General features: G+C 32.5%; 1 protein-coding gene across 1 annotated transcript; it reads left to right on the forward strand.

Annotated features, from left to right (window-relative positions):
- Positions 1 to 4851: 4851 nt before the first annotated feature.
- Positions 4852 to 5907, forward strand: LOC146998608 (uncharacterized). Its single transcript, XM_085810320.1, has one exon. It carries the CDS (start codon positions 4899 to 4901, stop codon positions 5820 to 5822), a length of 924 nt encoding a protein of 307 aa, XP_085666446.1. The 5' UTR covers positions 4852 to 4898; the 3' UTR covers positions 5823 to 5907.
- Positions 5908 to 17656: the final 11749 nt, after the last annotated feature.

Here is a 17656-nt window from a genome sequence, read left to right on the forward strand (position 1 = left end):
TACATCCGATCGTGTCCAAACCCATTGATCTTAAATCCCCCAGTGTTTTGGTCAACGCGAAGGGATCGCAGTGCTTCAAAACCGGTTAGAGCCCCTCTATCTTACTTCCTACCTCCTTGCGTCTCTGCCATGCATGGAGGTAGGAAAGGAAGGAGAGGGGCCAACCGGCACTAGAAGTGAAGCACTGCTTTGAAGCTTGGGTCACCAGATGGGGTGTTCTTTGTTTACATTCAGAAGCTCGCTAGACAGGGTTCTGATAGTATTTCGACACACGACAGTTCCATGCAAATCGAAAGAGGGACACTTTCGCATAAAAGAAACATTCATAGTGTGACGGATAATAGCAATTTGTATAGTTTAGTGACATTTACGCAAAAATCACATCTTGGTTATTTTTCGATAACTAACAACAGCGATTTTGATTATGAATTTGTTTTATAAAATTCTAAGCTGTTGAACTACAAAAATATAGATTTTAAGAAAAATGTTATGCTTAAAGAATGAAAAATACCTTTCGGTACATTTAAAATTGTATACGTCTTTCGATACCCTTGATAGAGTATTCGCTACTTTTATTTTATTTTCCAAACGCCAAAATGTTTTAAATAAAACAAATTTTTTTCACATCCATGTATTATTGTAACATTTACCTTTTAAAATTTTTTAGAGGAGAGGCTTTACTGCTGCTCATTTTAAACTCATCGTTTCAATTTTATATATCCGAAAAATAATCACTTTGGGCTTATACCTTTTACTTATTTGGGTTAATTAAAAGTAAAATTACCATCAAATGCTGCAATCCTCGTCAAAATTAATATATATACACACAGATATGCCAATAAGTTAGCTTTCCCTTGATTTGGAACCACACATTTGTGTAAAATTATGTACAGTTTTACACAAATGTGTGGAACAGAAGAGGGATACATTTGCGAATTTGGCGGAAGTACCATGTGCGGTCAAGATGATGTGACCATGTGAACGTGCTACATCATCAAGACAGTTTATTAAGAATTTGAAAATAGGGTAATCGACGGAGGTGAAAAGATTTGTATATCCTGCCAAAGGAGGTCCGATCATGAATGGTCCTCTTATTGATTCCAGATTATCAAGTCTTTTTTTCTCGGAAATTCGAGTTTTATGCTGGCTTCTTAACGTACGCAGGTCATTAAATTATTTATAAATGTATTTGAAATGAAGAATTTATTCACTTATAAACAACTGTGAAGAAATCTAATTATTAAATGTATCTAATTTATAATGATTATAAATGTAATCTAAATATATAATAACCTTAATATTGGATTGTAAACATAAATTGAAATCCTGTTGACAAATACGTTATAAAACTATTTAAGCAAGAATTGTTCGTATTAGAAAGCAATCTGTTAAAAGGTACTGTAAAGCAAATGCTATGAGATGCGCACTTAAGAACGTAATAAAGAGTTTTGGAATGTGTATTGTTGAAATGAAGGGTAAAAAAAAATATGATAAGTATAATTAAAAGAATTATTCCCCTTACATTTTATAATAACTCAGTTACAAGTTTTAAATAATACTTAAAAAAAAAATTTAAAAAAATAAATAAACTTATTTTATTCCCTTTCAGAAATGTTCAGAGAAAGTCAAGTACTATTTAAAGTATTTCGCTAATTCCTAATAATTCTCTAATTTAAAATGAACCGAATAGAGCATTAATTATAAATTGATTTACATTTTTCGATCTAAAAGATGCCTCAGAAGCTAAAAAATCATGTCATATTTAAGAAAGTATTTTAGGAAGAAGCTCTATAAATAGAAAAGAAATAATGCATAATTTTAATAGTAATAATACAATAAACTTTGATCTTAATTTTTGTACGTTAACTGAATAAAATCCAATTACCTTAATTTTTCTTCCTAATGTAATTAACGAAAACTTGTGAAAATATTTCATTCAAATTAAACCATTCTGAGAAAACTGTCCTGTGAAAAGTATAGCCTTTAATTCCGTTCAGAATGAAATGTTGTTTAAAAATATGTTGTTTTCATATACTTAGGACTCTGAAATGTTGTAGAAAAAGAAAATATATACATTTATATGTATATTTACGACGTAATTACAAAATATTTACATCCAAACGCATCAAATCCCATTGAACTCAATGGTAAATGACCCAATGTTTTGGTCACCACGTATGGATCGCCGGTGCTTCAGAGCAGGGTTACGGGAGAAACTTGTTTAGGGCTACTCCATTTACCATTGAGTTCAATGGGATTTGAGGGATCATGGACCTCCATGGTCTCTGCAGGGGAGAGGAGGAGGGGAAGAGATTTAGTTTACATCGCCACCACTGCAATGAATTGGCGCTGCAATTTGGCGTCAGGTTATAGTATGGGAGTGCCGACGCTTTACTTACATACAGCTTTGGCTGCAGTTACTTCAGTCAAAGAATATTTAAGGAGATTCTTTGACTTCAGTCGAGCATCGAACAAGGCAAGAGGAATTAGACTACGAGACGCGAAATGAAGTCATCACTTTACGCGGATACCTGCATGCTACACCTATAACAAGTTATGCCTTTCATACTTATGCCTAATAGACACAATTGCCTCCACCAAGAACTTAACTTAGAGCACCCGTCATGTTCATGCATCCAAATCCTCCATTCTCATGTTAGCAAAGAAAATGTCATGTTTAATTTCATGTGTTATACACAGGGTAAGGCTGCTGCCTAGGAACCTGGTCTGCGACTGCGTCGCCTAACTAACTGATTTTTCTTTCAACATTGCGTCAATTGACGAATTTAACTAGAACTTATTTTGGGGGTAAGAACTATTTTCAGACGAAGTCTCATTTTAAGGGAAATATGGTACATATAAGGCGTTGTTTCTTGTGCGGTTGACATATTACAAATAAATGCCACTTTCCTTGCATAAAGAACATTATCCTTATGACGTTTTTGATCAGCTTGATTTTTCTGTTTAATAGCCAAATCTTAAAATTAATTTTCGTCCCTTTCTACCTAGCCGAGTTTCTAGAATGTTTAGCACATACACGCTACAATCAAAGTGCAATATTTCAAAGTTTCGCATGAACTCTCCTTAACAAGCAAATTAATCATCGAAGAATTTCGATAAATGCATCATCGATGTAAAGGAAAATAAATTTGTGAAGAAATATTTAGAATTTTTAATCCGATGTGCCACTTTATTAATAATCTATACATTAGATATATTTGTCAAACATCTTTTGGTAATACTTTAGTTATACCGCGGTTGATAATAGTGATGGATATGTAAATCGAAATTTAATTCCTGAGTGATATCTAACATAAATGAATGATGAAGTCAGATTTCTGTATCAAACGGAAATTTTAATATATTGAATGATCTGTTACTTCATCGGACAGACAGAAAGACTCAAAAGTGATAACACCCCATAATTTACTGCTATGATGATAAAAAAATTACTTTGTTCTAAACACAGTAATCTCACTAAAAGTTTACGTAACGTCAACTAGTCTCTTAGACTTTTGGTGCATTCTTTGCGCAGCGGATTAACTGAGCTGTCCCAGAAGTCTTCTCTGAGTTTTTGGACTCACCAGCAGTGGCGTAAATAAGGGTATGCAAGGAATGCCGTCGCATAGGGGCCAGAAGGCTTAGGGGGCCCTTAAATGTCCTGCTGAACTGTATTTACATGTTTAAACTTAAAAGACGGATTCTATTACATATATATAGAAGCTTTAATTCATTTTCCTCTGATAAGTTCGGAATTGGAGTTTCAGTAAAAGGAGATTAATTATTATTTTGATGTTTTTTATCTTGTATTTTTTCCCCTTTCGCTTTTCATTTCTATTTTTAGAGATTGTACTACTATGAATTCTTATTTTAATTTTGATATGTTTGGATTTTGTGTTAAACCTCCTTTGGACGATTACTAATATTAATGTTGAAACTCCATGCGCAACCGACAACCACGTGATTTGCGCATGCGCGCAGCAAAAACTAAATCAGAACTTTTTAGTTGAACTTTGAGAACTCGTGATTTACGTTTGAGTGAAATATGTACTAATCCTTCTCATCTGCGTTATATATATATATTTTAGTTTAGTGATGTTATTGTGATTAAATATCTTATTATCTTAGAAGCCTCTCTCTTTCTGTGAGTAGTAGTGTATCGTGTAATTAAGAAAAATATTCCCGGATATGCCTTTGGATTAGAAAGAAGATCGATTAAAAGGTATGTCTTTTTACCTTTTATTTTATAAGAAATTATTAGAATTATACAATTAATATAGCTGAGGAATAACCTTGCTTTAAAGCCAATTTACTATTAACTTTAAAATCCTTAAGTATATATATAAAAGAATTCGTCTTCTTTTAAATTTTTAAGGGCCCTCTTTCTATATGGTGCAGTGACGCAGTTCCGTATATGACGGAGAAAAGGGGCCCTTGGAAGCCCATGAGACTAAATCGCAGAATAGGCTGCATCAGTCGATGCTGTGTTTACTTCTCTTATGCTTGGACACGCCTTTTTATGACGTAATATTGGTTACGCCTCTTCTTCAAAACAAGTTATAAGTATGCTATAGCTTCGTATTTAAAGAAAACTTATATTATATTTTAACTGAGTTGAAATAGTAGGTTTATAATGTTCTGTGCGAGATTTTTTAAATTGTAAATCTACTTTTGTGTGTTGTGTGGTATTGTTAGCATTTAACGCAACGAATTATCTCTCACAAATGTATTATTAAGATACCAAACGATTGAAAATGATCATTAGCAAACGATTGAAAATATTGAATGCATGAATTAAAAATTATAACCGTAACTTCTGAAAATACAGAAAAGAATTCTTTTGCTTAAAGAATGTTTTGATTATTCATGAGTGTGTTTAATTCGGTGCTTACTGCAGAATGGATGAGTATTTGAATCTGGATTTCTTTTATCAGTTGGAGCGAAGAGATAAAAAATGTGTTATTGAGTGGTGTATGGAGAAAGGTTTGATTGCAATATCGTATAAGTGCCCGAGTTGTGGAACAAATATGAAACTAGTAGAGCGAAAAAACCGTATAGACGGTTTTGAGTGGATGTGCAGAGTTACTGGAGGCGAATGTAGGCATCGAATTTCAAGATCAATTCGAAAGAACTCCTGGTTTGCGAAGGGTAAATTGAGCATGTGTGATGTTTTGCGAGTTACCTATATGTGGTTGGGTAAGTGCGGGAATGATTTTATACGAACGGAATTACGTATTGCTAAAAATACGGTGACAGATTGGAAAAGTTTTTGTAGAGAAGTATGCATGGAGTTATGTTTGAAGGAGAATGTTAAGTTGGGTGGGGAAGGTGTCATTGTCGAAATCGACGAAAGCAAGTTTGGCAAGCAAAAGTATCATAGAGGGAAAAGAGTCGAAGGAAAATGGGTTTTTGGTTTGGTTGAGAGAGGAACAGATAAATGCGTCTTTAGAGTTGTTGAAAACAGAGGTGCCGAAACATTGCTAGAAATCATTAAAGAGAATGTTTTACCAGGATCGATTATTATATCCGATTGCTGGAAAGCGTACGACTGTCTCGAGTTCGAAGGGTATGCGCACCTGAAAGTCAATCATAGCTTGAGTTTTAAAGATCCAGAAACAGGTGCGCATACCAATAGTATTGAAGGAACTTGGGCGGCAATCAAAAGAAGTTTCCGTGGCTCTAGTAAGGCAAAAGGACAGTTTGATTCCTATCTTGCGGAATATATTTGGAGAAGGAAGCACAAGAAATCCGACGCCAGCCAACTGATGCGTATACTTCTCAGTGAGATCACAGCCATATATTCTGCAAAAGGAGAGGACTGAAGGTAAGTTTCATTTATTATTATTGACTTAAGTAAAATATTGGGTGCTTTTCTTAATATGGCAGTTTGGATGTTTGGTAGTTGCTTTATTCTGGCAGCTTTATTTTTCTTTTGTATCATTTTTCTGGACACATTTTTTGCAAACTTCTCTGATTTCTTTAAGTGAAAGCAAATTTCTGAGTATATGAGCAATGGAGAATTTATTTGATGTCTGATTTTTTTAAGTAAAATAGATCGATGTTCACATGGGCAAAGCCAATGTGGTGCGCAATGCCGAGTTTGTGCAATTCTGGGATGTTTTTTAAGTGAAAATAGGTTGATGTGCACATGGGCAAAGCCAATGTGGTGCGCAATGCCGAGTTTGTGCAATTCTGGGATGTTTTTTTAAGTGAAAATAGGTTGATGTGCACATGGGCAAAGCCAATGTGGTGCGCAATGCCGAGTTTGTGCAATTCTGGGATGTTTTTTTAAGTGAAAATAGATCGATGTGCACATGGGCAAAGCCAATGTGGTGCGCAATGCAGAGTTTGTGCAACTCTGGGATGTTTTTTTAAGTGAAAATAGATCGATGTGCACATGGGCAAAGCCAATGTGGTGCGCAATGCCGAGTTTGTGCAATTCTGGGATGTTTTTTAAGTGAAAATAGGTCGATGTGCACATGGGCAAATCCAATGTGGTGCGCAATGCCGAATTTGTGCTACTCTGGGATGTTTTTTTAAGTGAAAATAGATCGATGTGCACATGGGAAAAGCCAATGTGGTGCGCAATGCCGAGTTTGTGCAATTCTGGGATGTTTTTTTAAGTGAAAATAGATCGATGTGCACATGGGCAAAGCCAATGTGGTGCGCGATGCCGAGTTTGTGCAATTCTGGGATGTTTTTTTAAGTGAAAATAGGTCGATGTGCACATGGGCAAATCCAATGTGGTGAGCAATGCCGAGTTTGTGCAAATCTGGGATGTTTTTTAAGTGAAAATAGATCGATGTGCACATGGGAAAAGCCAATGTGGTGCGCAATGCCGAGTTTGTGCAATTCTGGGATGTTTTTTTAAGTGAAAATAGATCGATGTGCACATGGGCAAAGCCAATGTGGTGCGCAATGCCGAGTTTGAGCAATTCTCTGATTTTTCTTTAAGTGAAAATAGATAAATGAGCACAAGGACACCGAGTTTGTGGAATTCTTTAATGTTTTTCGAGCGAATACTGATCGTTGTGTAAAAGGGAAAACGAGGTTGTGCGTGATGTCGAGGAGTAATGTAACTTTATTTATGTGCAATGTTTAACATATCGTTTGTGTATTTTAAATTTGTATTGTTGTTTTATATTGTGAATTATATTTAAGACATAATTTTTCATTTAAATTGTATTTTTAATTTTTTGTTTTTGATATGTTTATAACGCTTTCCGATTTACGATATATATGGATAGTCCGCGAATCGACTCAACAGTAGCAAAACTGTAAACTTTAACCCTTGAAGTAACGTTTACCTCATATTTTAATACGTAATGTTTGGTATCGTAATTGCAAATAATATGTGTGTGTGTGCGTATGTGAAGCATTGCTTAGTGTTCCAAGTTTGTAGTATTTATTTTATTATATTATTTTCTTTCATTCTGAGAAATTATATTTTTTTATTTATTAATGCGTAGAATTCTAGCATGCCTGCACAGAATATAGCGTGATTTAGGAATTTTAGAAACTGATATGAAAGCTGTGTAATGATGTTCATATGGAATAAAAAATATTCTTTTTTTATTAACGTAAAGTTTAAAATTTTTAGAAATAATGAAAATTGTCTAATTATTGGTATGTAAGGAATTATGTCGTTACGTAGCAAGAAGGTAATTTGTAAAAATGATAAAATTGAAATGTTCCACAATATGAATTTAAATTTAAAAAAAATAGTTTATTTGTATAAATAAAAAAAAATTAATAAAAAAAATAATAATTTAATATTGAAGCTCTACAACTATTAGAGACTGCGACGTTGTTTATCGTTTTAATAATTGGTAGAATTCGCTCACTGTATCATGGTAATTTTAAATATAAACGATTTATTATACTTATTATCAGTAACGCCTAAACTTAAATGTTATAAATGTAAATTAAAAGTAAAGAATTTGATATTAATTTACAATAATAAACAATTTATTATTGTTATTTTTAAGAGAAAATAGAAAGTACACGTAGTGTAAATGCGAGACTACATTGTGACGTTATAAGCTTAGTCCCACCCATTTAATGACGTCATGCAGCTCCTCATACTGAACTTTGTTGATGCAGCCTATTCTGCGCTTTTACCGCACATGAAACAGTTAAATTCAGTATTTGCAAAAGTTAACATTCCATTATTCGACTATGAATAGTAACTTCGTGACCTACCCCAGTTCAGGCATAGGAGTCAGCAGAAAATAGGAAACGTTCCTTTGTATTTCTTAGTCTCTTACCTGAAAATTATTAGAGGCGACCCCCTGAAGGAAAGGTTTTCTCCCTTTGCAATCCCAACTCAAAAGGGAGTGGAAGTTCAAATTAATTGTAACTATTTATTATAATGTAATTATTTTGTATATTAATTTATTTCTATACAATTCGTTATTATGATCGAATAATTAATAGACACATTTTCTAAGTATAAATAAAGAAGTAACTAGTCAGGATTATGGTATTTAATTTCAAATGACCATTTCAAGTTAAGAGGAAACGTGGTATATCATTTACAGTTCGAAATTTTATAAGTCATTCTGAAGCGTTTAATTTTGTTCATATATTGAATCTGTTACTAGCACTTCCATTAAACTCAAATCCAAAAATCGAGACTGATATTTAGCTTGAAATTGAATTTATTAATGTGAATGATTTTTACAGTTTAATATAACATGTATTGCTTTGGTTCACTATAAACGGCATATCACTTTTCAAATTGTTGCCACCAAACAATTTCACACTGTATTAGTTTTGAAGAAATTAAATAAGGAAGAATCTGCATTAATGTATGTATGTATGTTTCTCGCACTGTGACGAAACAACGTTACCTAGAATGTATGCATGTATGGTTCTCACAATGTAAAAAACGACGATACAGTCGCACCAGGATGCAGGGTATAGGAACGGAAAATTTAAGTATGGAACATTCCAAAATGGTAAAGTTAAAAGCCGATCGATTTTTTTTTTCTCTTTTTACTTCCTTGGTACGTAGTAAAAAAGAAGAATTGTAATCGCGAAAAGTTTCAGGCAGCATATTTCAACGAAAATATCCATTTTGACCGCTATCGAATGCAATTTAACGATGTTTTTGCGTGTTATCTGTACGTAGGGACAGGAAAAAAAAAAAAAAAAAAAGACTCTTTTCCTCCAAAAAAATTATAAAACTGCTTTAAAATGAATTCTGAAGAGAACTTTTCGTACGTATGTACGTACGTGCGTATCTCGCATAACTCAAAAACGAGTAGCCTCAGAACGTTGGAATTTTGTATAGAAGACTGCTATATCATGTAGATGTGCACTTCGTATTTTGGTTGCAATCGGCCGCACCGAACGTATATAAATATATTTATATATATATATCCACTCTGTTACCCGGCTCAGTGATCTCAGTTTCTTTACTCTTATGTTTTTAAATTGTGCATTTTTTACTTTAAAAATGATTGAATTATGTTGTTCTTATCTTCCAATTAAGGTTTTTATGCCTTTAGTAAATCTGTATTTAATATTTTTAGAATTATCAACAATTTTAAAGTTAAGTGCCGCTAAGCTTAATAATTTTTTTGATGGCGGCCATTGCTTGTTTACATTTGAAACAGCAGAATAGTAGATTTGTTGCCAATCTAGAGAAACTTATCTTCGCAACAACAAAGATAATGCCTTCATTTTATTATTGCGAATTTAATTATGCTTAATTTTTTCTGGAATGTTTTCGAGGAAATAAGTGTTTAAGATTTACTTCGTAATTTTTAATACAGATATTTTAAGTTTATGTATTTTTGCCTTGTCGCGAAGTGGGAACTGAATTAATTGAAAGAGGAATACTCAATCGTCTGTGAAAAACTATTTCCTTTTTGCTTTGTTTGCTTAATTTCTTTCATACATCGCTCTAGCTTTATTAAAGTATTTAAATAGAACATGTGGCAACGATTAGATAATTCTTTAACTGATATAAATTTTGTGCATTCTGAGTTATAATATGAACGAAATATAATACTGTTAAGTGAAACTAGCGCCAGAGTGTCGCTATGGTAAACAAATAGTGTGAATTTTAAAGAATGCATTTATTCTATTGTGGTTTATGCGTTGTCGGCGAAGTAGATTTAATTCAATCCAATAAGTTTAAATGAAATGCAAGAAAAAATGCGTATAATTTAATATTCCGTATAAGGAAGTCATGTGGTGTACACATCAGATTTTTTTAGAATAATAATCTGGAGGGGGAAATCATTAGTAAGTATCAATTGCTAACTCAAGAATTTATGCTTTCCTTTCTTAAGGACACAAAATGATTGACGTAAGTTGGGCAGTCGTGGCATGAAAGGACTTTGCCCCACCCACATGTCTAAATCATGGGTCTAAATGGTGTCCTCGTCCAGGAAACGCAAAGAATTTATGACACCACATTTAGAAAAGAGAGATTTCCCGTTTCTTAGGGATCTTTGAATGAATTCAAGGTCAGAGAAAAAAAGAGGCAAGTTTTATACGACAGGCTAAGAACACAAAGTTTTTCATTCTGGTTGCTTAAACAATAAGCGGCAATTATTCCAGTTAATTTTGTTTTTCATTAAAATTTATCGAAATTCATGACTTCTTCACTCATGGGGAGAGGAAATGGAATGAATGAATATTTTTAGTTGAAATAATGAGCAAATCAATATTTATCCAATTTTTCATATAAAAATTTTTGAGATATTCTTACATTGCAGATAAAGTGCAAACTAAGAATTCTTTAAAATTCCTAAAAGAGAATTAAATCTGAAGGCATAGAACTCCTAAAATATATCTTATTTACTAAGCATATTTTAATGCTTGAGGATTTACATCAAAGACAATAGCTGTGGTGTTTCTTAGCCTGTAAATGACCCATCTACCAAAAATTCACACTAATCTGTAAAAGATAATTCTGAAGATATTAAATTTGCTATGAAAGAAATATTTTAATTTCCCTTCGTTTGAAAAAATACAATAAATTACAATTCGTTTTAACAACGTGAAACATTTAATCGTAGAATTAAGCAATGCGCAATAATTTGTATGTTATTTAAACGGAATTGAATTGAATTACTATATAATAATAAAGCACTCGAGGAATATTTGCCTAAGGGGAAGAACGCCTTCTTGGAGTACTTTCTAATCGTTATTTGAAATGAAACTTTAAAATTTACACTTTTGCTTTTAATTTATTTTAATTTTTATTCTACTTTTACTTTCCACAGCATTCAGTACTTGAAATCATCAATAATAATATAATGATAACAAAAATGACATCATACATCTAAAAGTGTATACTACTTCGTAAATTTCGATAAATTAATTACTGAAAATATTAAGCATATCAATGGCAGCGTCGACCTAATAGTTTTAAATTGCATTTCAACATCTGAAAGAACACGAATTACATTGCAATTTTCACTACACAGACGAATGGACTATTTCAGAAAAGAATTATCCCCTTTATTGCAATATTTCAATAATTTTCACAATTAAAAAATTTAGTTAAAGCGTTTTATTAGTAAATGATGCGATTTTCACTCATAAAATTTCTTTTATCATTATTCTCTTTCATTTTGGCACCACTGCGTAGCTTTTCTAATAAATAAATAGGTTCTGTAAATAAATGTTCCCATACATTATATCTATTTTTCATATTTTTGTCATTAATAAATTAATGTTTAAGATAAAAAAAAAATGTACGGCTTAATTTATAAGCAATGTAAAAACTGGAAATCTGAGGTCATTAATTTCTGAAACAGAAATAGTTGTTTTAAGACGTAAATAAAAAAAGATAATAATAAAAAATATTAACGCTCCTAAAATATATCGTGATTTTTGCTTTTTGATCCACCTGGGGTAAAAAAAAACCTATTTTCATTAAATGATGTTTTTCGCATTTCTCTAAGAAGTGCGCAAAACTTGTTTCATACAACTTTATTTTTACTAATTATGAAAAAGCTTTACACTTGTTTCCTAAACAAGTATTTATGTATACTAATTTTAGAATCTATGCGACAGAGTGTAAGTACTCATCTTCAAATATACGTTAGTGTCAATAAGCTTAACTACAAATTATTAAACATTTCTGGGAACTTGAAACTTGGAAGGGAATTGCCATATTCTGCCTACAGTGGATTATTTAAATTTAGATAAATCCTTATACCATAAGTATTTTGTGTTTAATTTTACAATTTCCATTTCGTATTACAGTCATCTTCAAAGCTCTTTGGATACAGGTCAATAAAATTTGTTTCTACCTGTTTATTATTTCATCCTAAAGTTGTGGAAAAATTTCCTAAAATTATTCGAATATCCATAATTTTTAAATATTTAATAATTATACATTAACTGAAATACATGTATAGTACAGAGGAAACGCTAAAAGATATTGTAGGTCACGTATTATGTGTCATTGGAATATGACAATAAATATAGTAGTAGAATTTAACTGGAACACACACACACACACACACACACACACACACACACAAAAAAAAAAAAAAAAAAAAAAAAAAAACCAGATGTTTCAGTGTTTTAAAAAGGAAAGTGGACATCTTTACAGTAAAACAGTAAAATCTTAGATGAAAGTCTTACTGTGACTCAACTTGGGAAGACACTGAAATTTATGGTGGAGGCGGGGTCCCTTTCTTTGCTAAACAGCTGCATTGAAGTGTGAAATGCTATCTTCAGTATACTTGTAATCAGCTGATGACTCAGAACAATAAACTGAACTTGCTCTTATTCTAATGGCATTTCTCTATAAAAAGCATATCAAAGGCATATCTAGTCTAGTTTTTCTCTAGGAGGCGCAAATTTTAATAAAAAAAGATTTTTGTCTTTATGATGAATTTTGGCCACCAATGTTATAATTACAATTATTGAAGGGAGGGGGGACATTACAGAAAAGCAGTGCGGACTGAGGAAAATTAAAAGGAAACAGAAAAAAAAAAAACAAAACTTTAGCATTTATATTTTTTATAAAAATCATGTATTCAAGTAGTCTAGTGTACCAAAAAGGTTTTTTAAAAAGACAAGGGAAATAACTTTACCGTATATATTTTCTCCAAAAATTGTATGTTGAAATAGTTTTTTATGAAGTTATGGTAAATATGTTTTATATTTAACAAATGTATCATTTACATTATAAAATGTTCTTATTTATTACTTGTATATTATTGCCTAAATCTTGTTTGTAAGCCGAGTAAATCACAAAGTACTATATATTAGTGTAATATCTTTTCTGTACGTTTACCTATTATCTTGTCTGTCAGTTTATAATATAACCAATTATTTAAGTTTGCTAAATTAAGCTAAAAAACCTTAGATTGGTGCAAATTTTATATAAAAATTCAACACATATTTGTATGTGTTGGTGTATTGAGAATACGGCAAAGCACACTAGGGCTATCTGCCTGAGGGGAGGGATGCCTTTCGTGGAGGACTTTCTAGGGAAACTGGCTCGTATACACGTTACACATGGGGAAAACCACGAAAACGCCCATGCAGCCAGCCCGTTCGCGGGATTCGAACCTCGGACCGAACTACCAGTGTTCAGCGATTTTACCGCTCGGCCGCTGGTGGGCCATATTTGTATGTAAAACCGCTTGGATTTTATATAAAAATCTCCGCAAATCTAAGCTTTCTTACTTTTCTTAATGCAAACTGGTTCCCTAAGGATGTGCTTTTATGTTTTAACAAATAAACCAGATGTGATAAAAATCATCATGAAAACACTGGCTCGTGGAATCCTTGATATTTTTTTTTAACTTTTCATTTTTTTTTTTTTTTTTTTTTTTTTAAATTTTTATTTTTAAGCACATTAAATTTACTGGGGAAAGGGCCCAAGAAAATTTTTTGCATAGGAGTCCAAGAGTTCTAGTTACGCTACTGCTCACCAGAACAAGCAAAGTTCAAGAACCTGAGTCGATAGACCAATTTTGTAACATTATGACTAAACTTGGAAACGTGGACTTTTCATCCACTTTAGTAGTGCGCAAAAAGGCAAGAAGAGAAAATCTGCAGAAGTAGCTAAATGCTCATTGAATTGCTAAATGCTTCTTGGCTAACTAGTTTTTCACTCTTGAACTCAGGAATGATGGTAAGACAGGCAAGGTTTATATTTATAAACTTACTGAGGATTTATTTTTTTTTCCCTTTATTTTTCAAGGTGCTGTCACATAAGATGGCAGTTATTCTTCCATTCATAGTATTTAAATAATAATTTGAATGGAAAAGAATGAAATTTAAAACATTACATTTTAAAACGGAATTGTAGGAAAAAATGTCACCCGGAAAAAAGGGAAACGGAAAGAATGTCCCCGGAAAATAAGGAACGGAAAAAATGTCACCATTCGTTTGCAATGGGAAATATAAGGCATGTTGAGAAAGATCGCCAAGCTGGGTGATAAGTTTTATCTCAACAACCGTAACTTCGGATTACCGGAAACATGTGCGAGTAGAAGCAAGAAGATGTGTTAGCTGCTGGTAAAAATAGAGGGGTGTTTAGCGGGGAAAGCTTTCGCGATGGAAGCCAGCGGGGAAGGCGGGTTGGGTTGTCCAGCGTCATTCATTGTCAGGTCTTTAGTAATTGCTCTCCTCGCACCGCATGCAGTTATAGCCTTAAGCTGCGGTTTAGTGAAACATTTAATGACGCACAACAGAAAACTAATTCATCACGATCTTTGGTATAAGAAACAGTTGTAGATGCAATTTCAAGTTACGGTTTGCGATAATAATAGTACTAAATTTTTTTGCTAATTAATTTTCGCATAATTTTTTTTTTCTCATTTGATTTTAATTAAAAGTAACGTATCTGCACAGGAAACAATTGTACTCCATATAACACGTATTCTTTTAAAAACAGTCATCTCAAAAATGGTAAATTACGGAGCCGGAATTTGGACAAAACCAATGACAGTGAGAAACTCGGGCGTATCGCACAACTTCAGATCTAGCACTTGATACTTTAGCTGGTACTCTTCCATTATCAATCAGTGCAGAAATGGAAAGCGCCTATATGAAAGTCCTTCAACTTAACCAATCCGCAGAACTCAACAACCAAATTTTTTGGCCTCCAACTATGAAAAGATAATTAACCTCAATCGGTCAGCGCTAAATCCCGAACACGCAGGGAGGTCACGTGATGCATGTTCCGTACTCGCTGTACCTCCTGCTGTGAGAGCTGCTTCGCTGCTATTGGTTAGAAGAATTTAGACGTAACATAGAGCTTTCGACGTCATTTTTTTTGTCACGTGGTAAAGCTTCTCGTACTCCAGCCATACTTGTTCGGATTAGAGCGGTTATGTTTTAATCCTTTAAAAAAATCAGTTAAGTCAGAGTGATTTAATGTACAACTGAATTAATTCATATGTTAATATATATTTTCACTTTATGCAATACACACTTGAGAAATACCGGATCATTACAAAGGAAGGAAAATGGGTTATTTGCTTGAGAGGGTTATATCCATATAGCATTTTGCTAATGAAATGTTGGAAAAACAATATTTAACATAGTTTATTAATCTTTTATCGTGATACAACCACATTTTTAAGAACAAGATTAGAAAGTTTACAATTATACACCTAAATTTATCTCAGTTTTCACTCCGAGATGGAATCCCAGGAAAAATATTGTTAATGATGGACTAGATCAAAGTAGTTATATAGAGAAAGCACACGTGGGATCTTTGCCTTTACTGAATAACATTTGCCAGTCAATTTACAGCAAAATATATATGCCTACATTGCCTACTGTCCATTAAATTAAATATAACCTTTGAATCGCTCTTAATATTCTTGTTTTAAAAGTAACTTGTCAGTTAATTTTATCAGTAACTTTTAGTATGCATTAGGTAGTAAGGAATATACTTTTTAGACACATAAACATTGCTTGGATTATCCTAAATTTTATTTATATTTTAAAATACACAGTGTCATTTCCATTATCTATTTCTACTTCATTACTTTTTTTTTGGAAGATGGGGATGATCTAGTGTGACAAATTGCATTTTGAATGTATTTTAAATTTACCATTAATATTTTAAACTACATTTATGTTTTACCAATATTTATGTTTGCTTTCCCATTAAGGGAAACAAATATAATAATATAAGTTATTAAATTAAAATTCCTATATTTAAATTAAAATTCCTGTGTTTAATTCCATCTTTAACAACAGCCTTAAAATATATGGAATTTACATTCTTACCACAGATGTGGTAAGTCATGAACTCATTGGCAACTTTGAAGAGCATTTGCAAACTTGTTGGTGAGTTAGGAGAGGGATGTTTGTTTGCATATCTTTAAATTTATTTCAACGATGCATCCACCACCACCTATTGTTTTACATATTTCTTCTTCAATACAAGACACGCACAATTCTAGGCTTTTTTTCACCGTTGTTTTCCCTATAAATCTTTTTAATAAAAAAAAAAACAGAAAATTGCAAAATTTTGGCACCAGAATCCTAAAATGAGAAAGGAAAGAGAGGCATGTGATGCCTTTTATGTTGTATGCATGCAGAAAGCAACATCGCCAAAGATTTTACCAGAGACAACAGAAACTGCGGTATGTGGTCCACCCGAATGCTGAAGTACTGAAATTCCCATAGGAGGGATCATAATCTGCAACCACACTGGTGAAAATATCTGGAGAAGTGCTGTATGGGAGAATGCTATGTGTATACTTGGGTTGCGATATAAATGATTTTTAGTGACATGCGTAGCCACATAAATTTTTCTTCGCATCATGGTTTAGACCATCAATACTTTTTCACAGCATTCTGGTGAGGTTCAGAAAATTAGAAAGTACCAAAATTCATCATTTTAGAATTATTTTAAGTAAGTTATACACTTTGTGAACTGTGATGAACAAAAATTAATAAGCTGTGCTTCCCTCAAACCAATTTTCTTTCTTCCACATAATGATTTATTTGCATATATCAGAACTTTACTATTGCAATATGCTTTTGGAATGATTATTATTTCAATCTATGAGATTTTTATTTTACCACCAAAGAAAACGCACAGACATCATTGCTGGGAAATAACTACCTCTAAAAATCTGACATGTATTAATAATAAATAGATAACTTTGTCACAATTTGAATTATCATTTTTATAAAGTATAAAGCATATGTGTTTTATTTAATTATGTTAAAAAAAAAAAAAAAAAAAAGCACTATCCTACTTGATCTGGTTTTCCTACCTGAGCTGGTGAATGAACTCACTAGTTTGACTCATTGATTAAGATAACATAATCTGTATGTATGGCTTTTACAGTTATATTATTCTTCAGTTCAGAACTAAGTAAGTGCTACATAGCAAAAAGTTACAGTAGTTTTTTTTTAAAGTGACCATTATTTCAGCTAACTTTGGTAGAAAAAATTAGCAGCCCTTAGATGCTTTGCCATGTTCAAGTAACCTAACCAAACCCTCGTTAGAACATTATAAGTGACTACAGCTATAGTTGTGCATAGAACTTTGCAAATAGAAGGATAAATAATATAAATTCATTTTTTCCAGATGAATCTTAATACATCAACACCATCAAGGATCACATCCATGGTCTGCATCAAAAAAATGCCACGTTATGTCATGCATTATGCATCCCCATACAGGTCTGAAACCAAGTGTAAT

This window comes from Stegodyphus dumicola, chromosome 2 (assembly GCF_044657685.1).
Source record: "Stegodyphus dumicola isolate Sdum_Otavi_A_Nest chromosome 2, ASM4465768v1".
In the NCBI taxonomy this organism is placed as follows: Eukaryota; Metazoa; Arthropoda; class Arachnida; order Araneae; family Eresidae; genus Stegodyphus; species Stegodyphus dumicola.

Bases quoted from the DNA above. Each gene is read 5' to 3' on its own strand.
- LOC146998608 (XM_085810320.1), top strand. From the start codon at position 4,899: ATGGATGAGTATTTGAATCTGGATTTCTTTTATCAGTTGGAGCGAAGA.